The sequence below is a fragment of the Coturnix japonica genome, chromosome 2 (genome assembly GCF_054131305.1).
Source record: "Coturnix japonica strain WE chromosome 2, WE-NBRP24, whole genome shotgun sequence".
In the NCBI taxonomy this organism is placed as follows: domain Eukaryota; kingdom Metazoa; phylum Chordata; class Aves; order Galliformes; family Phasianidae; genus Coturnix; species Coturnix japonica.
Genome location: NC_140664.1, coordinates 111,045,141 through 111,071,738, shown reverse-complemented (window position 1 = coordinate 111,071,738; position 26,598 = coordinate 111,045,141). Strand labels below are relative to the sequence as shown.

Here is a 26,598-nt window from a genome sequence, read left to right as displayed (position 1 = left end):
ACGCCAGCTCCTAAATCCTGCTGCTGCAAACACAGCCCTGCTGTGCTCCGCTGCCCTACTGACATACTATTACAGCCTGCACTAGGATAGTTACTGAACTGGCTCAAATACACATACAAATGTGATTCTATGATTTTTTTTTCCCTGGGAAATGGGCAGGAATTGTAGGCAGTCTAAATATTTATTATTCTTCAGAGTGGAAAAGCTAAATTGAAGGCCTGGAATTAGTTCCAAACATTAACAAAAGACAAGAGATGTATTCAGTGTAGGACAGATGTTAATGACCAAATAAATTACTTTCTGCAATGTGTCCTGTAGCAGAAATAACCTCATCTCACCCACGGGATGGGGGCGGGATGAGCCAGACAGGGATCTGGAGTTCTCTGCTTTTCTTCTTCTAGTGTTTGTTTTGCCCATTCCAAAAGGAGATTATTTTCAGAATATTTACAACCATTTGTCATAATCACCTCCTTCGGCTGGCTCTGACAATAAGCTATTCCACGATGAGTTAGAATGGAAGTGCTGACGAAGGAACGATGACAAACTGACTAAAGGTACTTCCAACCCGTGCTGCCAGGGCAAAGCTGCGTTTGGTCATTAACCCATCTTGTCCCAAACCTCACTGCTAGGATACTGATGAGTTGTGCTACAACAGAGCAAACAAACAGCATGAAATTCAGTGAGGGAGTGCATTGCTTGGTAAGTGTCCTTGCCTGGGTTATCATGCAACAAAAATTAAACAGTAAACACAGCTGTTACACGGAGGAAAAAAATCATTTGATGAGGCTTCACTTGTTAATTATTTTGTGGTCCAGGGTGTTCCGACTTTAATCTTTGATGAAAAAGGAAGCAAACTCACATCATGAACCAGCAAATAACGAATAAACCAATTTTAGACTCTTTTATCCTTGCCTTGAACTCTCTAATTCAACTGACATCTACCAGAAGAGAAAATCTGGAATAGCAGGGGGCATTGTAAGCCACAGTTCATAGAGCTGTAAGCCTGCCCTCCATTAACACCGAAGGCACAAGTCTTAATCATGATGGGGGAAAAACAGGGAAAATGTTGTTAAGAAAAAGGAAATAAAGCCATGTGAAAGGGGCACTTGGACTTGAGAAAACAGCACTGAGAAAGCCTTGATCCAGCACAGTAAAACAACTCTCCAAGCCAAGAAAGCAGAAGGACCTCTAATAAATTGTTCAGGAAGGGGCACCCTGGAAATACTTCAAACCCAAGGAAATCATTCAGACAGAGTTCAGACCACACTTTGGCACAGCTCAGAAGGGCTCACAAAGGGGGGACAAGGAGGCTTTACACAGAACAGACCACTGGCAGCCAGCAGGAGAATTCTCCAATGGAGACCAGTAACACTTAAAAATGTACCAGTTCAAAGCCAAAGTGCTGACTTCAGCAAGTCTAAGTTGTCCCAGTATTCCTGACAATACAAGGAAACAAGCATTATTTGATCTCCTTAATGCTTTCAGTGAGGTGTCCCAGCTAATGTGATGATAAACTCATCTTGTGCTTAAAGTTTGTGTCCCTTGGGAGTGTCAGTGCTGCGGCTTGTTCTGGCTTCTCTTCTGCCATAACACAGTTAAGATTTTTACATGTAGGTATATTGCAAAAATGAACAGGTCTGGAATAAATGAAGAACAGCCTTGAGGTATGTGTATTTTTCAATGTCCAGCATGGACTAAGTTAAAAATGAATCAGAAACACTGTAATTTGGAAAGCATTTTGCCACTTTGCTAGATAATGTAACTGAGACTCATACACAGTCCTTTGCAAAGAGGCAAACCTGCTGATAATCCCTATTTTAACACCAATCCCAGCCAAGCATCTATTTTCATCTTTGATGTCATACTCTCAGTCATCCAGTTGTGTCTGATGGGAGTGCTTGTCATCGATCTTTTTGTTCTCTGCTGAGACATGTTGGCTCGTATTTCTCTAATCCACAGAATTTGAACTGATCACAAACTCAAGAGGAGAACTGGCTTAAAAGCACTGACTGTTAAATATGTAATCAGAGCCTCACATGGGCAATCTTTCTTTCTTTCCAAATGTGCCAGCTCTGCTTCAGTCCAAATATGCTGAACTAAGCCTGTTGCCATTCCCTAGAGCCATGATTTTCTGTTTGACCTCAGTGCTGCATTGGAACTGTCAGCGCTACGCACAGCAGCACCAAACACATCCATCAGTCATTCACGCCAGCACAAGCAGAGGGCACACAACCTGCCACAAAAGCCAACCCAGGGCATTTGAATCTTTCACTACAGGGCTGCCAAGAACAGTACTGTAAAACTGCTAAGCACTGCTGTAGCATCAAATCTTTTGGAGAGGATCACTCTGCTTTCGAAGGAAAATGGCCTGGCACAGGAAGGACTTCTCTCCCTGCATTCCAGCCTCAGTGAGATGAGAGCTCCGTCATGAGCCTCTATTTCATGGCAAAATCTGGACTGTACCAGAGACATTACCAAAGTTCAGCACAACCCCCTCCTGCCCTCTTATTTTGCCCCAAGGACCCACAGCTCTCCTAACCTTCTTCTTCCTCCCAAACATGCACCTTGCCTACAAGAGGCAGAAGCTCTGCAGATAGACAATGAGGAAGCTGCAAAAGTGTGGTCTCATCTGAACATGGGAGTGACTTGAGGAGAAGGGTGAGCAGAGCCAGGCTCCAGAAATCAAGACACAAAGCTAGAATGACAGGTCTATCAATAGCATGGCAGTAGTTCCCATAATGGGTGCATGTCATGGTGATGTCACAGAATCACAGAATGACCCAGGTTGGAAGGGACCTCAAGGATCATGTAGTCCCAAACCCCCTGCCTGGCAGGGCCACCAAACATACACCTTTACTAGATCAGGTTGCCCAGGGCCCTGTCCAACCTGGTCTTGAACACCTCCAAGGACGGGGCATCCACAACCTCCCTGGGCAGCCTGTTCCAGGGCCTAACCACTCTCCTAGTGAAGAACTTCCCCCTAACATGCAGCCTAAATCTTCCCACTTTTAACTTAAAACCATTTCCCCTTGTCCTGCTATTGTCAGCCCTTTCGAAGAGTTTACTCCCCTCCTGGGTGTAGGTTCCCTTCAGGTATTGAAAGGCTGCAATGAGGTCACCCCGCAGCCTTCTCTTCTCCAGGCTGAACAAACCCAACTCCCTCAGCCTGTCCTCATAGGGGAGGTGCTCCAGTCCCCTGATCATCTTCGTGGCCCTCCTCTGGACCCTTAACAAAATCTCCATGTCTTTCTTGTACTGAGGGCTCCACACCTGGACACAGTACTCCAGATGGGGCCTCACAAGAGCAGAGTAGAGAGGGACAATCACCTCCCTATCCCTGCTGACCACCCCTCTCCTGATGGAGCCCAGGATCCCATTTGCTTTCCAGGCTGCCAGAGCACACTGCTGGCTCATGTTGAGTCTTTGGTCCATCAGGACCCTCAGGTCCTTCTCTGCCGAGCTGCAATGTCACGAGCATTTAGATTCAGAACTTTTATTCCAGTCTTGCTTTGTGAATCGCAAAAGACAAGGGACAACATATACCATTTACTGACCTGTGTAAGAAGTTATTAACATTAGCGTGACAAAAGGGGAATTAATCTGACCACAGTGCCAACAGCAGAACAGAGCTCTGCAGCAAATACCCTGAGATTTGGCCTCATCACGGCCAAGAGCCGGACATGATTGGTACACAGTGTCCTCCTGAGACCACACTGCAGAGGCAGGCCTGGCTAACCTTTTGAATTACATGATACAGTTACTTCTTTCCTGATGGAAACATTTCTCCCACACTATGGATTAGAGATTATTGGATTAAGCAAGCAGGGTTCACTAAAACATTTCAGGGACCGGCTGTGCTGCACTAACCTGGTTAGCAGCATTAGTTTATCACTCAAATGTAATTGGATACACTTTAAAAGCCACGATAAATATGATACTGTTCATGCCAGGCCAATTGCTCCCCTATCAAACTCACCAGTAAGATGCAATTTAGAAAAATAAGTATAACCCTTTTCCATTTTTAATTTTAACCTCTGTTTATAAAACAGAGGTTAAAACGTCATTCAGTTGTTAATGTTTATTGAGTCCTTCGAGAACAATAATGAACTTTGATGAGACACAACACATCATGATGGTTTCATTGGTATTAAACTCCCAATTTATGTTGCAGACTGCCCATTTCATTCAAATGATTTGAATGTAATGTCTCAGATTTCAAGAGGAGCCAACTTCTAGTAAGATATAGAAAGCTAAGCGTGTCAGCACAGTTATTTCAATGAAATAAAGGATAAGGCACTGCAATCCCCTACTCAGCCCATACAGGCCGGAGCCTCACTGTCACTTTGTTAGAGGGGGACCAAGACCAGGGCTTTCAGGCAAGGACTGGCATAGTTTCCACAGGTGGGCGGCAGCCATTCACTCATTGCTCACACACCTGCAACCCAATTCCCCTTGGATAACAAAGCTTCAGGCCCCCTGTGGAGAGGAAATGAGCTCAAAGAGGTGCCAGTGCCTCACCAACCTGAGTACGGAATTTCTTCGTTATACCCAAACTAAGTTTCTCTGGTTTTAAAGCATCATTCCTCATCTGACCACTACAAGCTTTGCTGGAATCTCCCTCCATCTTTCTCCACCTTTTGCATATGGAAAGGCTACAATAAGGTCTCTCTGGAACCTTCCCATCTCCAGACTGAACAAGCCCAGTTCCCTCAGCTTGTCCTCACCACAGAGGTGCTCCAGCCCTCTAATTATTTCAGCAGCCCCTTCTCTGGACCCTCTCTAGCAGGTCCACGTCTCCCCTGAGCCGGCTGCAGCATTTCAGGTAGGATCTGGCAGTACTGCTGGCTTTCCGGACTGCAAACACACAGACCGCAGCCCCCACTTCCATCACTCCTACAGCTCCAATCCCACCCCCTCCATCACGGCTCTTTATTTACCTCACGCGGGGGCAGCGCGAAGCTCCGCGCCTCCCGCACATGCGTAGCACCGCCCCATCCTGCCCACCAGCCCTGCTCCGCTTCCGCCGCGGAGAGCTTCGGTGCGGCTGGTCGGCGGCTTTGTCCGTTCAGTCCTGTCTGTCTGTCCGTTCAGTCTGTCTGTCCGTCCCGTTGTCTGTCTGCCCGTTCACTCCCGAGGTGGCCGCTCGTCGCATGCCCCCCGTGTGTGGAGGTGGCGGTCCCGCGGTGCCGGCGGTGAGGGGCCATGGCCGCCCCCGGCTCGGAGAAGAGCAGCAAGAAGAAGACGGAGAAGAAGCTCGCGGCCCGAGAGGAGGCCAAGCTGCTGGCCGGCTTCATGGGCGTCATGAACAGCATGCGCAAACAGGTACGGCCCGGGGGAGCTCGGCGATGGGGCTGGATCTCGTTCGGAAACGACGATGCGGAGCCGGGTTGCCTCGGTCCTCCCTTCGGCCCCGTCTGACGTGCTGTCGCTTACACTCGTGTACTTGTAGCGCTTCGTGCAGCTAAGCGGTGTGTGAAGAATGCAAAGGTCTCCCTGAAAACTTTGTGGTGATTGCAGGGAATGAAATGCTGAGAGTTACACGGAGATTGAAAGCAGTTAGGGCAGCTTTGTTAAGGACTGGGGGACGGCAGGGAGAAGGAGGTGACTGTCCCCTTTGCTCTGCCTTCATGAGGCCCCGTCTGGAGTACTGCATCCAGGGGAGCCCCGGTACAGGAGGGATGTGGAGCTGTTGGAGCGGGTCTGGAGAAGGGCCACGATGATGGGAGGGTTGGAGTGCCTCTCCTATGAAGGCAGGTTGAGGAGAGCTGTGCTGCTTCTGTTTGGGAAAGGCTCTGGGGAGATCTCACTCTGACCTTCCAGTACTTAAAGGGAGTTTATATGCAGGAAGACCAATTTTTTATGCGTTCTAATAGTGACAGGACAAGGGAATGTGGGTTTAAGCTAAAAGAGAGGAAATTTAGGTTAGATGTTGGGCAGAAGCTCTTTATGCAGAGAGTAGTGAGGCACTGGCACAGGCTGCCCAGAGAAGCTGTGAGTGCCCCATCCCTGGAGGCATTCAAGGCCAGGACGGACGGGGCCCTGGGCAGCCTGACCTACTGTGTGGCAGCCCTGCACACTGCATGGCAAGTTAATTAGATGATGCTCGAGGTCCCTTTCCAACCTAAGCTATTCTGTGATCTGCTGATTGATGTAGGATTTGTTTCTGTTTTGGTGGGTTGTAGCTGAGCTTATAGCTCAGCTCGAAATTGTCGAGCTCCTACTTCTGTCCTTGTTGAGAAGGGGATGCCAGGTGCTGTGCTGTGGAGCCATGTTGTCAATTAAGTCTCCTGAAACATTTTTGGAAAGAAGTTTTTATGGAAGAGACAATTATTCTACATGGGCTGCAAGGTGTGAAATGCCCAAAAATCAAGTACACAAAGTCTTTACACCAACTTCTATTTATAGTCCAAAATGTTTTCACTGTACACCTACCTAATACATAAGTCACGCCTACCTATGACATATTCATAGGGTTATGTAAGCTTACATAACATTTCAATCTTCCGCGATTGCGTGGGGTTCTTTGGTGGTCTTCAGTGATTGGGGAGCTGTCCCACTCCTCACTTTGTCTGTGTTTGAGCACAATACTTAGTCTCTTCTGTTTGGTTTCTGTTTTGGACTCGTAGCTCATCTCAAAGATGTCTTTTCTTGCTTCTTATGGCCATCTTGGATCTCTGAAGAGAAACAGCTCGTCTTGGGAAGCTTAATTATCCTAAATAAGCAGGACATCTGGAACTTAAAGCAGAGCTTCAACCCGGAGCAGAATCCCTCTGCCACACAAAAATGTCAAATAATCAGCTTTTGAGACGTCAGGCAGGCAGATACAGCCCCCAGTGTGAGAGGATCAAACCAAAGTGTTGTGCCACTTCTGCTTGTCTTCAGATTAACTGTGCCTGGGGGGTTGGGGATGCAACTCCAAATTCTGCCTGCTACCTTTTATTTTACTTTTAGTCAGACATTAAATGGTGGCTTTTATGTCCACTCACCCCCATCAGCTCTGGAAACTTTTGTGTAGTTTGAGACATTCCTGCTTCTGTTACCTATGTGCAGGAGGAGCAGCAGCCATAGGAAAGTGTTCTAGATCAGCTTGCTCCTTGTGGTTATAAAACCTCAACACGCTGAGTTAAAACTTCCTTGTGATGGAAACAGCAGCCTGTGTGCAGAGCAGTACCTGTTCATATGCATTTGGTTAATAATGTAGGAAAATGGGACAGGTGTAAAGCACAGCTGATGTTGAAGAGGCTGCTCTTTTTATTGTGAACTGTGATCTAGAGTCAGCTGCCATGTGTGGGATTTTGGAGTAGACTGTGGGTATGTCAGCTCTTGGCTCTGGTGAGATACTGGGAGTATGTTCATTGTATGGAGGACTTCTTGCTGACCTCAAAAACAAAGTGGCTGTATCTCCATGGATGTAATGAGCTTTTTGACAGCCTGTGCTTACATCCTCTGTTGCCACTTTGTAGCTGAGTGGAGATGGGCCAACAGGGAAGTAGCTGAGATGGAGTTGCAAGGTGTCATCAAGTTAATGAAGTTTGGAATTGCAGGCTGACGCTTGGGTGTGTGCTTTGGTCATTGAATCACTAGTGATGGGTTGCGTCATGTGTTGGAAATAGGTCCTTTTGGAAAGTTTCTTCTGTACAGTGGTTGAAACAGAGCAGTTACACCCAGAAATGTCACAGGGAACGAAGGGAGAATGATCATCTGGCTTGTTGACAGACATTTCTTCGCACACCCAGACAGGCTTTAGGGTATCTGAGATGCTTCAAATACTGAGATGAGGTATCAAACATGCCTTAGAAACACAGCACGTAGTTAAAGCAGCAGCTGAGTGTCGTAGCAAAGCTCAGCCACAGAATTCTATGATGTCTTGTACCGCTAATGTACAGCACCTGTTTGGAGCCAGATGTGCTCGGAATTCCAGCTTTAAAAGATTTCCTTTGAAACTTTGCTCACGTGGCCTTTTTTGTTATTGTTCAGTCTTAAGTGTTTTAAAGTCATGGATGTACGAAGGACATTGAGTGACACATACGCTCCCCAAACCTATACTTATAGCTCAAACTCTTTTTAATGCATTACTTATTTTATTCAATGAGTGCTTTCTGGTGAGTATCCCATAAGCAGCTTAAAAAGTAGATTGGCAGTTGAGTAGATAAGGATGAAAAGGATAGAATGTCAGTGTAGCCCCTGCTCAATGCTGCGGAGCTTTTAGTAGAGGAGGTTGATGTAAATGCCGCAGGAAAAGCTTTAATCACAGCTCGTGCTATCAGTGACCAGCCTTAAGGTGCAAGGTCATGGGAAAGCTGGGCTTCTTTAGTTCTTCAGCTTGTTGAGCTTTGTTGACTTTCAGAAAATCTTACTGCGTGATATTGTTCTGGTTTATGCAGATAAAGGAGACGAGTGAATTTTCACAAGCAGTTTTTAGACAAATATAATTGAAGGTGTTTCAGCAATGCTGATCTTCTGTTCTTCCATTTGTTTTTCTTCCAATTTAGAGAACGCTGTGTGATGTCATTCTTATGGTTCAGGAAAGGAGGATCCCAGCTCACCGTGTAGTGCTCGCCTCAGCAAGCCACTTTTTTAACTTGATGTTTACTAGTAAGTATTTTTAAAATTGCTTCATTTTATGTTTTCACGTCTTGATAAACAGCTCATCAGCCACAGGTTCTTTTTCATGAAGTGATTAATTTCAGGGATGGATGTAAGTGGAGATTTCCTCAGTTCTTATGTATCTCCCATTCATTACAGTTCACCATTCCTCTTATTTTTGATTAAAAAATGTAAGCATTATTGCACTTGTACTGCCTTTACACATTCAGCTGCATAGTATCTGTTTTGCAAGTCATAGGTAAGGCATGCAGAAGTAAAGTTGCTGTGCTATAAATCACATGTTAAATTCAAGAAGAAGTAAAATGTCTGTGCCTTCTGGTGGTTGGCTTGTATCCATCTGTGGGTAGATTTGCGGTGCTGTGACAGCGTGGGAGCTCTGAGCTGGCTCTGCTGTTATCAGCTTGAATATGGAAATAGCCTTTGGTGCAGAGCATGCTTCCTATCTTTGGTCATGCTGGCTTGGCAATCTGCGCTGCAGTCCAACAGCATTTTTGACTGTTCCTGTTTATTGCACTTTTCAGCAAAATTGACATAATGCAAACATGTGCACGCACCACTTATTTTGGCCATCACACCGTCTCCTTTCTTTCTTGACTTGCATTAGTAAGGGAAAAGCAGCAATCATCTGTGCAGTTTTTAGCAGTTTCCCAGTTTGTGTAATGACTTTATTTTCTAGTTTTTAAAATGGAGAATAACTGGAGTGGCTTATTGATGTAGTTCGTCTTTTAACCTTTTTGCAGCAAATATGCTTGAATCAAAGTCCTTTGAGGTGGAGCTGAAAGATGCAGAACCTGACATTATTGAACAGCTTGTGGAGTTTGCTTATACTGCAAGGTAGTTTTGTTATTTAAAACTGACGCTTCTGCTGGAAAGCCTGCCAACTCGAAATGATGAAATCTTAAAACAATGCTTTTATGATTCATCGGTTTTATTATTATTTCAATTCTTTACTTGTTTTAAGTCTGTTGTGACTAGACTTATATCCTCCTTCCCTTTCCTATTTATTTCATCAGTAGGAAGCCCTACGGACTAAAGAGAGTAGTAATTGTCTTCAGAACGCAGTTCAGAATGCTTTTGGCTTCAGTGTTGGAGTTGAATTATATTTCCCATTGTTCAGAAATGCAGACCCTTCTTGTTATCAGCGGGGGCTTCTCCTTATGACCCGAGCAGCTATCACAAATAGCTATTTTGGGGACTTACACCTTCACTCTGGACAGTCTGAGTGGAAAGCTGCTTCACAAACTGCATTTCTCTTCTATCTCAGGCTCCCACGTGTTTGTTTTTAAATAGCACTGCGGGCACTGTAATGTTTAAACAGAGCTTGTTCAAAAGGCTGGGATTCAGAACAGTACTTTGCAACAAGCTCTTATGGTGGATGGCAGGCCCCTCCTCTTTGTAGTGATGGGATGAAGGCTTTTTCTCAGATTCCTTGCAGCCGGAATGGTTGTTCTGCTTGTGCATTCTAGGCAAATAAATTATAGCAGTTTTGATGATGAGTTTAGACAGATTTCACTGATGCGCGTTTGGGAGTGGGAGGCTGTCAGGAGAAGGCCCTTTTCCTTTTCTGTTCTCATGAAAATGGCTAACCACACAAGTCAGAGCAATAGCGTGGTGTTCCAGGTGGCCCATGTTAAAGGCTAATTCTTTAGAATCCTGCACTGTTTGCTCTCTGTCCTTCCTCAGTAATATACTGCAAATTAAAGCAATTTGAGAAGATTATGAAGGGAAGTTGTGTCTCAACTGTTTGTGAGTTAAAGAAGCTTGGGGAGATGATAGGAGAATAATTTTGCCGCTTACGGGTTGGTGTTTGGCTACAACTAAGAAAGTGGTTTTAGTGATGCTAATGTTGTGTCTTCTGTTTTACAGAATTTCTGTTAACAGCAATAATGTCCAGTCTTTACTAGATGCAGCAAACCAATATCAAATTGAACCTGTGAAAAAAATGTGTGTGGACTTTTTGAAAGAACAAGTTGATGCTTCGAATTGTCTTGGTAAGAGAAATACAGTCTAGTCAACTCTTTGAACTTTTCTATTCTTATAAATAGATAGTATAATAGTATAAAAGACAGTAATCACAGAATCACACAGAATGACCCGGCTTGGAAGGGACCTCAAGGATCATATAATTCCAACCCCCCTGCCTAGCAGGGCCACCAAACATACACATTTACTAGATCAGGCTTGGTAACTAGAGGGAAGGTTGGAAACAGTACTTCTCAACAGCAATTGCTGTTTATAGCTTTCTGCCAAGCTTCTGCTCTTGCTGCAGTATTAGCTCGACTTTTTTTTTATATTGGCCTGCAGCAGTCTTTGCTACATGCACTGAAGAGTCCAGCTCACTGTGGCTCTTAGTTATGCTTGGTTGATGGTGTTTGCTGCATGAGCAGGTTAGGGCAGGTCATGAAACCTGGAAACATTGAACTGTTTTGGTTAGTCTTTGGTGTTACATGGGTTAGGCCTAGTTGATGTACTGTTGTATTTTCTATAGTGAGGAAATGCTGCTGAAGAAATATTACAAGAAGTGCTGCAGGCCTGACTCTCCAATTTGTCCTGTAGAGCTAAGGATCACAAGTTTGTGCTTATCTTAGTTTGCCTTGAGTTGCAGATGAATTATGATAGTACTAATTGATATGCTTAAAGAAAAGGATACTAAACCTGCATTCTAAATATCACTGAAATTATGGTGTTACTATTTGAGTCAAATATATTAAAGGTATTTGTAGTTCAGTTTGGAAAGGTGCTTTCTTAATTTTTCTTTCACAGGTATAAGTGTGTTGGCAGAATGCTTAGACTGTCCAGAGCTGAAAGCCACCGCAGATGACTTTATCCATCAGCATTTCACTGAAGTTTACAAGACAGATGAATTTCTTCAGCTTGATGTTAAGCGTGTGACACACCTCTTAAACCAAGACACGCTGACTGTGAGGGCAGAAGACCAGGTGAGATCTGTTTCATTGTAAAACGAGCTCTTCTATCAGCTAAGAAGATTGAACTTCACTATCTTTTTTTCTAATTGAGAGAAAGCTTCAAGTGTCTCACGTCAGGTGTTCCTGCACAGTGCTTGAGCTGAGGCCACACCAGTGCAGAGCAAAGCAGGACAATCCCTTCCCTCAACCAGCCAGCAGGTGTATCCCTGCTAGGTCAAAGCCAAATGAATATCCACACTTCAAATGTGGATATAATATATGTAATATCAACAAACTGGAAAGAAAAGTCATAAATGATCTGTGCCTTTACTGACTATGAGATTAAGTATTCACAGAATTAATGCATTTTCTTCAATATATCTGTTCCCTGAAAATAGTAATTGAAGTGATGGGAGTATAATATCAGTTGACAAGTTCAACATTCTTACCATGGACTAGAATGAGTTTGGGCTCCAGGTAACTTTCCCAAAGTTAGGAGTGTTTTATGCTTTGTTATCTCTCAGTGGAATTTATACTTTAGAATTTATATTCCTGAAGTTCAGTTGATAAAACAACATGGCATGCTTCAACTTGGCAGCAGCAATAGAAATTTCAGGTAGGAGCATGGCATGATTAAACCCTTCTTACAAATGGGCAGCATACCAAAGCAATCTTATTTCTCAGGAATAGCAGTAGAGGTTGGTGTACTTGTATTTTTATATTGGTATAAAGCCTATTTCCACTTGGTGGAAGCAGGAAGAGTAGCTTTCATTACTCGCTGGCCTCTTTTTTCCTGTATGCTAATAGCATTTCTAAGTTTGCTATGTCTGCAGGCAGCACTGAAATGTGTTACTGTGTTGGTAATGTTGGACTTCCTTTCCTTTTCTTCCTGACTCAAAGGACAATCAGAAATAGAACAAGTTTCTTGGTTACCTTCCCTGTCCTGTCTGCCCTGCCCTGCCAAGAAAACCCATTATCTTTTCCTGTAAGGAGAAGATACAAAAGCAAGTTTCAAAATAGTATCCTTAAACCAGCCTGTAGCTTGAAAAAATGGTTTCATGTTTGTTTGTTTTTTTAATGGTCTGCTAAGACACAATTTGGAACTTCTTAAGAATGACTTAATGACACAGACAGTTTGCCAGCTTAGGACACTGTGTGAACTACAAGCTATTTCAATGTTCCAGATGAGGCATTAGCAGTGTTGTGACACTGAACTCAAAGCATATTTGTCTTGTATGTAGTGCAGGGGTTACGTGCATAGATGGGAATTACAGATTCACACTTCCCATTTGGAAAAAGGTTAAACAGTAGTAGAAATTATTGGTTTAAAAAACATAGAGGGGTTTTATTTTGTCTGTCCATTTGTTTTAATTTGTGCCCGAGCGTTGTCTTGCCTTTTTTGGAATAGTTTTACTGAAATCTCCCCAAACTGCAGTTTTATTATTAGTTACCCTTCAATGAGTAGAATCTAATCAGAGCACTGATGTTTAGTTTTTGCCTGAGTCTGTGGTGATGTACATTACCTTACTCTTTCATTTGCTTCTGTTTAAGGTTTATGATGCAGCAGTCAGGTGGCTGAAGTATGATGAACCAAATCGCCAGCCGTACATGGTTGACATTCTTGCTAAAGTCCGATTTCCTCTTATATCAAAGAACTTCCTAAGTAAAACAGTTCAGGCTGAACCACTTATTCAGGATAACCCGGAATGCCTTAAGATGGTGATCAGTAAGTTGACCTTTACTTGAAATCTTGGATGTTCTGTATATTTTAAAAATGACACGGAATGTACATTTTTATAAATTATTGAAAATGCTCTGATGATGCTTTCGCATTAGAAACATTTCTGTTCCTTCTAGGATGTTGTGTTTAGTTGAAGTTGCATTAGCAGGTTGTCATGAACACAACAGCCATTCTTGTAAGAGAAGTGAGAATCACTAGCAAATGATATTAACTTCATGATGTGTAATGGAATTAATTTTCTGCCGTTGAGTTGGTGTAACTGGAAATGTGCCTTTGGGACAGGGTAGTACCTCAGTGTCTGTTACTGTTCAGAGGTGAACTATTAAAAACTAGTTTAAAGGTTTGAACGTTATAAAGCTTCCCTAAGCAAATGAGAATGTTAAGCCTGAGTTGCATTGTTTTCATCTTTCACACTTGACATTTGAAGCTGTAGACACTTGTTTTCCCTTCTCATCTGTACAATAAAAACATATAAGCCTCCTTTTTCTTCTTTTAAGGTATCAAATTTGAAGTTTTCTCATTTTATCGTGTATGAAAATAAAGCTTGCATGTTGAGAAGTGTTCTGGAAGAATATATTTTTTTAATTTCAGTAGCAATTAGTCAGTCAGCTTCCTTTTAGTGTAGATCTAAAAATGGTATGCAGCTCTTTTCCATCAGTCAGTGAGTAAGATTCACATTAACCTGTATGCTGGTAAGTATTTACTGACCGTCAACATCTCAGTTGCACTTCTGCATGACATGGAATTAGGTACACTGCTGCAAAAATAAGGGTTTTTGTTTTAATGGCCTGTAAAATCAGTAATATTTTTGCATCTCTTGGAGTATTTCTTAGAGGAAAAATAAAATGCTTATTTTCTTAAAGCAATTTTAGCTCGTATTTTACATTGTCAAGTTATGAACAACAGTGGGACTTTTTTCCTAAGGTGCAGGATGCTAGAGATGCTTTCCTTTAGGACTCTCAGTTTTGCCATATTATTTTTCATAGAATCGTAGAATCACCAAGGTTGGAAAGGGCCTAAAAGATCATCCAGTCCAACCGTTGACCTATTACCAATAGCTCCCACTAAACCATGTCCCTCAATACAGCATCCAGTCGTTCCTTGAACACCCCCATGGTCGGTGACTCCACCACCTCCCTGGGCAGTGCATTCCAATGCCTGACCACCCTTTCTGAGAAGTAATACTTCCTAATGTCCAGCTTGAATCTCCCCTGCCGTAGCTTGAAACCATTCCCTCTGTTCCTAAAACTTATGAAAAATAAGTCATGCTTCCTTTTGCCAGTTTCAGTATGGCAAACATGGTTGTTTGGTATTATTGGCTAAATTTGCTGGTTGATAAATTGGAATCTAACACGAGTCCATATCCATGTCCTGTTTTCACACAGAGTGGGAAATTTGAAATGAGATGGTCTGGATGTATTCTGCCACACTCACATGCGCATTATTTCATTTGAGAATGAAAACAGAGCTGTATAGATATATTGTAGAAATTTGAGTCCCTGTATTTTTCCCTTCCCTAGCTCTGAAACATTCCCTTCTTTGTGAGCTAGGCTGGGTCTGCAACAGTTGTCTTCCTTCCAGGTGGGATGCGATACCATCTCCTTTCCCCAGAAGACAGAGAAGAGCTAGTGGAAGGTACGCGACCAAGAAGGAAGAAACACGATTATCGCATTGCTTTGTTTGGAGGCTCACAGCCCCAGTCCTGCAGATATTTTAATCCAAAGGTAATCGTTACCTCAGAATGCATTAAGATTCACTGTTTGTAAGCTTACGTGTTTTACATTTGCTGGTGATATTAACTAAAGCAGAATGGTCTGCAGAATGGAATGGAAAGGATGGATCATTCTCTGTCTCTTGGGTGTACAGCTGGAAGGTGTAGCTAATTAGGTGCTTTTAAATCTGTGTTCCTAGATGTAATACTTGATTTTGAATAGAATGATTGTTCTTGTCTGTTGCCCGTGTTAGATATAGAGTTCTAAAAAGCTTTTGAGTCAGAATTTATTGGTATGTTTGTCCCATACCTGGAAATAAATAAAAAGTTACAGAAATACCAAGCAGTCAGTTTGGAACATATAAATCAATATGCATGTGCGTGCACTTACTGCTTTGAGTTGGTCTCTGAGCACGTTCCTACTTAGCATGATTTAAAAGATTGACTTTCGCAGTAGTGTAGAACCTGTTATAGAGTACAAGGGGGGTTTGATACTTTTATTAAAAATGTAAACATTTCTAAATCCAATGGTTCACAATTCTATTAGTTAAGAATATGTAAGAAGGAGAATTGGGAGCCAAGGAGCCCAGGAGTGGGGAAAAAGTGAATTTCTACTAAAACCTTAGAGGTGACCAATTTATTTCAGTCAAGCTTTGCCTGGAATTTTTTTCCATGTTTTCTGGAAGAAATCAGGCCACAGGAATTGTGTTTATTTCAGCTATGCAGACTAGGTGGTCTAGAAGCAGCAGCTACTTGCAGAAGGATTAATCTATATGCTGTTTTACGAGACAGAGTTTGCAATAATATGGCAATAAGCTTCTACTCAGGTATCAGCGCTGCTCTGATAAGTTCTGAAATGATGTACATGATATATTTTGTTACAGAAGTTGTTTTTTCCAACTCAGCCCGTTGCAGTTTCAAACAGTTTGGAGGTTTAGTGTGCTATCTGTGTGAACTGCATTGTCAGTGTGAGCTCTGTCAGATCTAATTCAGGACTAATGAGCCCTTGGGATGTTTTTTTGAACTCATCTGATACAAATTTATATTCCCGTATGTAAAACAGGATCGAAGCCACCTTTTTTAAGCTCTGATCAAGTGTGGAAAAAAGTTGCCAGATTTGCTGACTTAGTTTGAGACATTTAATTTGTATTTTAATTGAGAATCCCAAGTTCCTGAGTGTTGTCCATCTTCCTCCTCCATGTTTAAGTAAGAAAAATAAACAGTGCCCCAACACAGGGTGGGAGGAACTCAGAAGATGTATATGTTTTGTGGTGAGGCAGTAAATTCTTTCCAACATCTAAACTGGGGAAGTCTTTGATCAGGGCATTCATCATCTTCAAATGGTTATTTGGTTTTGGTATTTTAACAGGTTGTAATCCACCCTACGGGCTCTGACCTTTCTCCTACTAGAAGAAAATTAGATTGATGTTTCTTCCTCTTGATCTACAGTAACTTATGTTGGAACAAAGCTATTTTAAGGCAGGGTGGAAACTAGCTTCGAGGCTTTCTGTTCTAGTTATTAGCTGGCAAAGGTATTATCAGCATAGATAATACTGGTCTCTGCCAACCTAACTGGTACGTTAAATTCCATAAGTGCCCAATGTCAGCTGTGGTCAGAACTCAAGAGGTGGGAGTAGTGGCTTAGTGGCTTCATCACTCTTTGTGTATTAATGTAAAATCTTCTAGTCACTTGACATAATTGGTTTTTTCCTTTTTTTTTAACTTGATGTTGTTGGAAAACTAATTATTTCAAGGCATGCTGTGTGGGAGCAGGAGGCAAAGGCAGCTGAAGGGAAAATTATAGGTAGTTATGGGATATTCAGTCATCAGAACTATAATATTACAGAAATCTGGTTTGTGGACTGACAGTCACACCTTTATAAGGCTGCTAAAAGCATAGGATTAAAATCCTTTTTTTTTTTTTTTTTCCTTAAGACTATTTGCTCAGGCCAATAAAATAAAAATAAAAATCCCTTCAAATTAAAAATTGGATTTGAAGGGAATTTTTCAGAACTTTTGCTTGATGGAACTTTATGGCCTTACGTGTGGATTAAGTAGGGACCTGGGGGTGGGCAGAGGAAGAGGAGGAAATAAGTGAATAACTGATTCTAATAAGCATTGTGTCCATTGAATGCTATTTCTAGTGCTTATATGCTTCCTTGAGTGTTCTTAGCTAGTCTGTCATGTCTTCAGTCACTCTTACTTATTTTATTCACAGCTTTTAAGTTATTTAAACATTGTTTTTCTGGATATTTGAGCATTTCAGTTTGATCTTCAACTATGATGGTAGCTTTAATGCCACAAATCAAAGATTCAGAACCTCTGCTGGATTAATGTCATGTGCATGTAAAATAAGAAGTGTGGGTTGTAAGGCTCTACATCACAAGTTTGGCTTGCTTTAATTAGTCTCATCAAAAGCTAATGGGACTGTCACAGTGCCAGATATCAAGGTTATATATGTACTTCTGCAATGTTAGGACCTTAGGAAGGAGTTGAATTTTTTTTTGTCTGCTGAGCTGACTGAATGGTGACCTAATCCTTTATTTTTGATTTTAATTAAATTCAGTAATCTCTCATATCAGGTGAAGTGGTGGTTTGAGACAGACTGTTTCTCTTGAAAATATTGACTCGAGTGATACAACTTTCAGTAGTTCTCATGTTGCAAGACTAGTGCAAGAATTACTTTCAGTAAGATTGCTTTGCACACAAAATCAATCTCTGACGTTGGTCTTCATTTCCTTCTTTGTCAAAATGGGTTTTTTAAATAAGAATGGATTGAATAGACTGTGTTATTTGTCAGTGTTTAACAACATTACTTTGTCTATATTTGTTGTCGTTGTGCTGTATCTGATACTTCTGTTAATGCATTTACCTCAAGAGAGCAAAGTGATGGAACAGATGCAGTCTGGGGCATAAAACTCCTATGCCACAATCTGGCACTATTTCAAGTAGAGGTGTTTTGCCTTAGAACTATAAAGTCTGAGATGACCTTTTTGTGGTGTTGGGAAGCGTTTTCATGTTGAATTTTCCCCAGAACATTACAAACAAAAAAGGTTGTATGTTGTGGGTTTTTTTTTCCCACAAATTGGAAATAAAATGTATACTTTTTGAATTCTTATTAGAAATGTATACATGGCTTTTTGGGACTTTGAGGCAGGAATATAATTTTTGAGAAGTAGCCGGTAGCGCTTTTGTACTTTTTAACAGTACAAAATCCATCAGTGGAAATGTAACAGGTGCCTGGCATTGCTATTTCTTGACAACTAGGAGAACCAACACGCCTCTTGGAAGGAGGTAAGGAGCAGTCAATGCTCAGCTATTAATAGCAAGGTTGTCCGTAGTAGATGTGTCTGCTGTTCTTCAGAGTATCAATGACACTGAGGAAAACATTTTAATCAGACTGAGCTACTCTTCCACGTTGCCTGTAACTACCTAAGGAGTTACCATCACAGGGTCTTGGAGCTGACAACAGTTCTGATCATTGCAAGTTAAATTCATGAAAAGTTGTCTTTTTGTTTGATTTTGTCTTTAAATATATATTTTTAGCCTTTCAAAAACTATTTAATGCAGCTTTTGCCTCTGGTGTCCTTGAATGAGCAATTGTAGAGAGCCAAGGTCAGCAGGCAAAGCGTTACCATATATCTTGTTCTTTCCTTCCTCCCAATGGCCCTCTTCCCAAAACGAGGCTTGCCACTGCCTAGAGTTGTGTGGATCTTGACTGTGGCAGAAGGCAACTGTCCTTAAAAGCATAAGCCACGATGAAATGAATTCTGTGTGGTGCAGGCCAACACTGAAGTGTGTTCCAAGAGAAGGGCCTGAAGTGCCTCGTGCTGGATGAGGCGGGTTCTGCTGAGTGTGCAGTTCATTGATAAAGGTGTGGATGAAAGGGTAGTTACAAACTGAAGCCACAGAAGTGGGTCAGATTGCAGCCCTTACGACAGTAAGGGAAAACAACAGGTTTTTGGTTGTTGTTTTTTTGTTTGGGTTTTGTTTTTGTTTTGTTTTTTTTATAAAAATGCTGGAAATTTAAGCCAGAAAATATGATGATCTTGCACAAAGCACTGAGACGTTTTTCTTAAGATTTATGCAGCTATTTATTTTGCCATGCTGTAGTATGGCTTTCCTTTCTAGGATGTCCCAGGACGCGTTTCTCATCATAAAGGGCCACATGCACCTGCCAGCTCTTCTTGCTAAGGGGGAAGCTACAGGAAAAGATTGTAAGATGTTTTGGACTATAACATGCTCTGCCTCTTTCTTTGAACCCCCATGTAGAAGTCGCTGTTCTTCCTCATTGACCAAGGTGTTTGAAGTATGTCCTTGCCAAGAAAATGTAATCTTGTAATGTCTTGTGTGATTCATTACAATGAAGGTCATGCAGCTGGTTTAGCTAGACTGTCTTGAGGTGACAGACAACAGTTAAGGTCCCAAACTTTCCTGTTCAGCATAAGATAAAAGCTGTGCTTATGATGGCATGGAATATGTGAGATGCAATTATTCAAGAAGTGTTTCTTGTGCTGTATGCTATCCTGGTCTGCCATCAGTTGCTGAGTTTGGTGTTTTAAGGCTTTGGGTAGCATTAATGCCTATATTTGATACTTGCTGGTTTTGCCAACCCATGCAAAAGCAGTTTCTAGGCAACGTAACTGCCAGTATTTGTGATAAAGCATTACACCGTTTCTCATGCTATCAGCTGTGGATAGCTACAGATCACTTGTGTTTTGCAAATTCTGTAAATAAGCTTCTAGTTGTCATGGTAATAAAGTATGTACTGGAGCTTTTCAACTGAGTTGCTTGTCAATTGGGATATCATCTTCTTTTTCCATCGCCTTTGATTGGTTTTACTTTCTGTACTTGTTTTCCTTAGAGAGAAAGAATTTCTTAGTGCATGTAAGATGTTTTTTTTTTCTGTTTCTATAAAAGAAAAAGCAATTCTGCTCTATTGATTATGTGCTTTGTTTCTGACTCGGTAGCAGCAGGGCATCAATTCTGTTGAGGTGGGGGGGAAAAAAAACTTCCAGGGAAGCTGTACTGGGTGTACAGAGGGAACGAGGAAATAGAAATTGATTATGTCATGGTTTGTTGCAGCTAACTATGTTTGTGTCTAAGTGAATTTTTCAAGAGTACGCCTGAGGAGTATTCTTCAATAAACAGTGTTCATTTTTGTTTTGAAAAGGAAATTTAAAACTGACCGTATCTAGATCTCTATGAAAAGCTCTGTTTGAAAAACGCTGGCTGTGCAGGTAAGTGTTACAATCTATTAGACATTACCTGTTCTTTGTAATGCAGGATTACAGCTGGACAGACATCCGATGTCCCTTTGAAAAGCGCAGGGATGCAGCTTGTGTCTTCTGGGACAACGTAGTTTATATTTTGGGTGGTTCCCAGCTCTTCCCTATAAAGCGAATGGACTGCTACAATGTGGTGAAGGATAGCTGGTATTCCAAGCTAGGACCTCCAACACCTCGAGATAGCCTTGCAGCCTGTGCTGCTGAGGGCAAAATTTATACATCTGGTGGTTCAGAAGTGGGTAAGACACTAAAAATCTTTCAAAACAAACCCCCAAAAAGCACAAACAAAAGATACCTGGAAAATGTTCCTTTTTTGTTTTGCATGACTCTATTGAAAAGAAACTGCACGTTGCCATGTTAGCCATGTGAGTTAATTTTCCCATATTCAGGATTTTCTTCTCCCTGAAATCCAACAACCTATTTCTGTTGTGTTCTGTTTCTGATTGAAATTGTGTTACTCGCATTAGGAGTTAAATAGAGACAAGCAAATATAGTTTGAAAGTCTCGCTGTGCTATTACTTTACTTAACACAAATTTGCAGATCTCAGTGTGGTTTGAAATTTCATGACATGTGGCCAGAATAGCTGCATTACGGTATTCATTTTATATGGTGAGCCTGATGAGTTTATTTATTTTCAACAAAAGAAAAAAGGAATGATGAAAAGCTTTGAAATTGACTGGTTTGGGTGGTGAAATGTACCTGTCCCTGTCAACTGACTCGTTTCTGTCAAGTGACAGAAATTATCTTCTGTTCATCATGCTGCTGGTTTGCTTCAGTAAGAATTTAGATGGCATTTATTCTTTGTGGTTGAAGAAAGACCATTGAGTTCCTCCTGCCCCAGAACATCTCCAATGAAACACATTACTACAGTAGAGCTTTTGTTAATTTTTGTCTAAGTTACATATCTTGAGCAAACCAAAAGTAGAAATGCAGGTATGCCATGTCCATAGAAACACAGCTTAAAGGAAAAAGAAAAACCAAGTTCCACTGCCTCCAAAAAGCCCACAACTAAACAACAGCAAAAACACTATGCCCAGAGAGAATTTTTTTAGTAGATCTTCTTGAGTTCTGTCTCACTGCAGAGGGAAGTGAAGAGGAAAAAAAGGGGTCACAATCAAAGCCTTAAATTGATGTCACTTAATAAAAAGCGGTGACATTTAGTTTCTGTTATCTTCTAATATTTCTTAAGAGGACTGATGGAGCAGCAGATTGTAGCTGCCACCTAGTGTGGTAAATGTAACAAAACACTTCTCCCATGATTTGCAACAGGTTAAGGCTTGGAATGCTACAAAACTACCAAATCTTTTAGATCTTTCCAGGTTCCCCACGTGCCGAATCATGAGAAATTGTGATCCAGACTTTCACTGGATAGTTTATTTTCTAATACGTTTTAATTAGTTACAGTTCCATTACAGTGTTGTTAACTTCGGAGTTGTTTCTGGTCTCCACTTCCACCATTCCACTTTCACCGTTTTACTTTGTTTTCCATAAATATTAAGACAGAATAGTAAAACCTAAAAATTAATAACAGATTATTTTGCAAGTGCATTTTTTCTTTGGAATCCAATGAATACTGCTTGTCTAAAAAGGTCCGTCTATACTGATTCTTGCATTTTTCTCAATTGGAGCAAACAATTACATGAAACTATTAATTTTAAAGTGCTGTAATTCATAGAATCACAGAATGGCCTGGGTTGAAAAGGACCACAATGATCATCAATTTTCAACCCCCTGCTATGTGCAGGGTCACCAACCACCAGACCAGGCTGCCCAGAGCCACATCCAGCCTGGCCTTGAATGTCTGCAGGGATGGGGCATCCACAACCTCCTTGTGCAGCCTGTGCCAGTGTGTCACCACCCTCTGTGTGAAAAACTTCCTCCTAAATTTGTTTAGTTGTAGAGAAGTCTAAAGGTACCATATTTATTGCATTTATCGAAGGGACTGGAAAACTACTGTGCCAATCCACTAAGTCAACAGGATTGGTTTCCTGTTCTAGAGTTGATGGGAGTACTGGTTTATTTGCAGTAGTTAACAGAAATTGAGTGCCAAGCATACTAAATTCTTCCAGTACAATCAGGTGCAGGACAAATATTTAATGAGCTTTCCACTTCTCAAAAGACATTAAAGGCAGCACTACTATATTTCCTCTGTATAAGAATTTGTACAGCTTCCAAGCAATAAGGATGTGTATGTATATCATATGGCTCACTCCACAGTTCTTACTGATACTGAGAACTGTGGTAGCAGTAAGCAAACATGGCTCACAGAAATCTACTCCTGTATTTTTGAACCTGGAAAAGTAGAGCTATTGTGTGTGATTCGTCAGCTCAGTTCCCCAGCTGGCAGTGAGTGCAGCTACATTAACACACCTGAGAAAGCTGTGTCCAGCCTACTCTGCTTTAAGTGTGGCTGGTTATTTAAGGACGAGTCTTGACACTCTCACTGATCTTCATTGGAAAAGTTGCTTTTGGTTTCAGGAATAGTTTGTTGGTCCATGAGAGGGGAGAACACAGACCTCACACTTTGAGAAAATACAAAGTACGTGCCAGTAGCCAGGAAGAAAGTAAAATGGTGAAGGTTAGCTGTTCTATGGTTGCTAATAATTCAGGAATATGTTGCAACATACTTTAGCTAACTGACCCCAAGAGCACCCAATGTTCTGGGAGTAGCATGAGTCACTTTGCTTAGAGAGAGACTCAGGTGAGTCTGTTAGGTTTACAAAACAGGTGCCATGTTCTGTACATTTCTAAGTACTGAGTAACATGAGATGATGGAAATTTCATCTGTAATTAATACATAACTCTGCTCAGTTTTTCTACCCCCAGCCCCCCGCTGCCCCTCCCAAAACAAATCTATATCAATCTACATCATTTGTACTTGTTTTCAAACACAAACAGCGATTCTATAAACTCACATCGTTTGGAACAAAAGAGTCAAGAAAAGAATTACAAGTGTGTGCTTTTTGAGTAGCCCCAAATTTCAAGTTGGTTAGCTCTGTTGTTAGAGGTGGGAAAGCAGCTTTCCCTTTCCGACTAACAAAGCACCAATTTGATAATCACTGTTAGTCTCTTCTCTTGGAGGACAACCGTAAATATTAATGCCACTTTGGTGGGTTTCTTATTTCTTTAAGGAAATTCCGCACTGTATTTGTTTGAATGCTACGATACGAGAACAGAAAGCTGGCATACAAAGCCCAGCATGCTGACCCAACGCTGCAGTCACGGAATGGTAGAGGCGAATGGTCTCATTTATGTGTGTGGAGGGAGCTTGGGAAACAATGTTTCTGGAAGAGTACTGAATTCCTGTGAAGTTTATGATCCGGCCACAGAAACGTAAGTGTTGTGTCAACTCTGAATATTTTTGGTCACTTTTGCTTACCCTGCAAATACATGAAACATAGATGAGTAGGAAGAATTGGGCCCCCTCAATGCAAGAAAGACATCGAGGCCTGGGAATGTGTCTAGAAAAGGGCAGTGGAGTTGGTGAAGGGGTCTGAAGCCCCTACCTGAAGGGAGGTTATGGTGAGGTGGGGGTTGGCCTCTTCTCTGGGGTATCTCATGATGGTCCCATAAAAGGTAATGGCCTCAAGTAGCACCAGGGCAGGTTCAGGCTGGACATGAGGAAAAATATCTTCTCAGAAAGAGTGGTGCTGCATTGGCACAGGCTGCCCGGGGGGAAGGTAGAGTAGAGTCACCATCCCCGTGGGTGTTTGAGAACCGTGTGGGTGGGGACATGGTCAGTGGGGATGGGTTGGGGTTGGACTGGGTGTCTTGGTGGTCTTTTCCCCTTGATGACTGAATGGTTCTATGAATTGTATGTGATTAATATATTTTCCTGAATTAAGCAGTGATACATCAGCTATTTGTACTTCTACTTAATTTTATCCTGCAGCTTTCTTTATATTTCTTTTTCCCAATTTGTTTAATGTGTATTGATTTTTTTAGAAATCAGATAGTGAATTTTCCTGTGATTTTGGTTTGTTTGTTTCTTTCTTCAGATGGACTGAGCTGTGTCCAATGATTGAAGCCAGGAAAAATCATGGACTGGTGTTTGTAAAGGACAAAATATTTGCTGTGGGTGGACAGAATGGCTTAGGTACTCCAGTTCTTTTAATTCTCTAGCTGGACTTGCATAGTTTTATTGGGGCCTTTTTTTCTTTTTTTTTTTTCTTTTTCCTTTACCAAGACTTAGTTCTACTTCATTCAGTTGGAAAAACATTAGTCAGTACTATAAAACATGTTCCGTTGCTGATGCTTTGTTCCTTTGTTCATCTCCATACTTCATTATAGCTTGTTTTCAGGTCTTTTAGTACTGTAAAATTCAGAAATGTATCCATACTAATACAGCCAAGTCAAATATCTTAACAAAATCCATCCTTTAGCTTGTTTATTTGCTCTAAGCCTTTCACTGTGTATTTGACGAGACTTTGTCATTCCTCTAAACAAAGCAGGTAAAAGTATAGTCACTGTTTTGAGAACTTCTGTGCCTTGTAGTCATTTATTTTTAAAGAAGAATAATAAGATGTTTGTAGATGCTGTGAAGCCTGACTGCCAGCCTCTTTCTTAAAGATGGAAATCTTACATACTTTACATAACATAGTTTCCTTAATCTTTTCAAACTGTTGGCCCTTGAAAGGTGACTTTTCAGTTTTTATGATATAAACATATTTAAAGTTTAATTGGGAGAAATCATCAGTAAGTGACCTACTTAGGTAAAGGTATGAATGAAATGGCCCCACTGGAGGTAATTTTCAGGCGGATTCCTAACTTTTGGTTACTACCCACAAAGCCATGAGAAATGAGGTGTTGCATTTGTAGAGCAACTCATTAGAACCTTTCTAATGTGAAACTTGTAGCAGTGCGTCTCATTTTCAATCTTTCTTGCCTTCTGTTTCTGTATTTAAAGAAGAGTAACTGCGAGTTTATAAATTGTGGCCTTTCCTTTGAAAGACTGTCTGTTACATATTTTAATGTAAACTCTGAAAATGACAAGTTTTATGTAGCGTTCTGTACTCGAGTTCATCCTAGGCAGTATGTTGTAGTAAGCAGTTCTCTATTTTGTTGCTTTTTAGGTGGCCTTGATAATGTAGAATATTATGATATCAAGATGAACGAATGGAAGATGGTGTCTCCAATGCCATGGAAAGGTGTAACAGTGAAGTGTGCTGCTGTGGGATCCATAGTTTATGTCCTGGCTGGTTTTCAGGGTGTTGGTCGATTAGGGCACATTCTTGAGTATAACACTGAAACAGACAAGTGGATAGCCAACTCCAAAGTCCGTGCTTTCCCAGTGACAAGCTGTTTAATCTGTGTTGTAGACACTTGTGGTGCAAATGAAGAAACTTTAGAGACCTGAAGACGTGTAGAACACGCAGAGAAATTCTTCAAGGACTTGGAAGATGGCCATTGGTACTTTGCTTCCACGTTTTACCGAATCTTGTTATACCGAGTAATAGGAAAAACTGAAATGCAGTCTTATTGTATAACATGGATTTTTGTGATGCCCATTCTACTGTCTGTTTTGAGATGGGGATGTGCTTTGAGAATTCACGTACCTACCTGAACACGTCACATCCTCCTTCACAAGGACTGTGTGTGCAGCCTTGTCAAAGAAATGAGACCCAACCCACTTATTTAGAACTCAAACATAAAGATCATATTTGTGGTTAAATGATACCCGGACATATCTGTTCATTTGATAAAAGTGAGTAAATAGAGCTTGCATCATTAGGAACACAAAGTTCTCTCATTTATACATACCTGCAAAAATCTGATTTGGAGGCCATGAAGATTTTGCTCAGGAAAGACCAAGGACAGCTGTTTGACTCCTATAGTATAGAGTATACCGCACTCTAGGCTATTTTCATCTGTCATTGGGGTGACTGCATACTGAATTCCAAGTCAGACCATATATACACACACATACATATATGGATGTGAGGAATACTTGGCTTAGTGTCATCATTGTCATTGTGGGAAGCTTTCACAAAAAGACTTTTACTTAGAAGATGGATGCGGGTGGGGAAGGACTGCAGTAATTATAGGCTGTATAATGAAGTCAGGAACTCGGGGTTACTTGTCAGTACAGCCTCCCAGGCTGGATGTGCTGTGGATGCCAAAGGTGGGAATAAGAATAGGAAAGCAAAGCCAGTACCAGAAAACATACAGATTTTTTTTTTCTCCTTGCAAATGACTGTTTTTAAAATGGCATGAACCGAGTCATTAAAGTTATTTTATAGAAGCCTTCTGAGGTCGCACATGATCATTGCTCTGACTTAGAAGTAGTTACAAGTGTCGGTGCTGTTAGGCGCTGCCATGGCGCTGAGGGGCGGGCTATGGGGCGG

The 26,598-nt window shown here is 41.5% G+C and overlaps 2 protein-coding genes across 6 annotated transcripts in view; one reads left to right on the top strand and one right to left on the bottom strand.

Moving 5' to 3' along the window:
• HYCC1 (hyccin PI4KA lipid kinase complex subunit 1) overlaps window positions 1-4,976 on the bottom strand; it is a 51,329-nt gene extending 46,353 nt beyond the window's left edge. The window contains exon 1 of the mRNA XM_085538484.1: window positions 4,938-4,976. The gene's annotated coding sequence lies outside the window, so the exon portion shown is untranslated. The remainder of the gene's footprint in view (window positions 1-4,937) is intronic.
• A 40-nt stretch (window positions 4,977-5,016) lies between these two features.
• On the top strand, window positions 5,017-26,495 carry KLHL7 (kelch like family member 7). Of its 5 annotated transcripts, none has more exons than XR_014943009.1 (11): window positions 5,017-5,322; window positions 8,493-8,595; window positions 9,348-9,441; window positions 10,474-10,598; window positions 11,371-11,546; window positions 13,065-13,239; window positions 14,836-14,978; window positions 19,097-20,492; window positions 23,386-23,587; window positions 24,253-24,350; window positions 25,327-26,495. XR_014943009.1 is itself a non-coding variant. In XM_015853680.3 (11 exons), exons 1-11 carry the CDS (start codon window positions 5,203-5,205, stop codon window positions 25,608-25,610), a joined length of 1,761 nt encoding a protein of 586 aa, XP_015709166.2. In that variant the 5' UTR covers window positions 5,017-5,202; the 3' UTR covers window positions 25,611-26,495. The 5 variants fall into 5 exon arrangements, 3 of the variants coding, with proteins under 3 accessions (XP_015709166.2, XP_085394603.1, XP_085394604.1); XR_014943010.1 differs by having other exon boundaries at window positions 20,139-20,205; window positions 25,327-25,930; XM_015853680.3 differs by having other exon boundaries at window positions 20,252-20,492.
• The last annotated feature ends 103 nt before the right edge of the window (window positions 26,496-26,598 follow it).

Coding starts and splice junctions, on each gene's coding strand:
- KLHL7 (XM_015853680.3), top strand. CDS start 5,203: ATGGCCGCCCCCGGCTCGGAGAAGAGCAGCAAGAAGAAGACGGAGAAG. Junction 5,323..8,492: donor TGAACAGCATGCGCAAACAG/GTACGGCCCGGG, acceptor CTTCCAATTTAG/AGAACGCTGTGTGATGTCAT. Junction 11,547..13,064: donor CTGTGAGGGCAGAAGACCAG/GTGAGATCTGTT, acceptor CTTCTGTTTAAG/GTTTATGATGCAGCAGTCAG.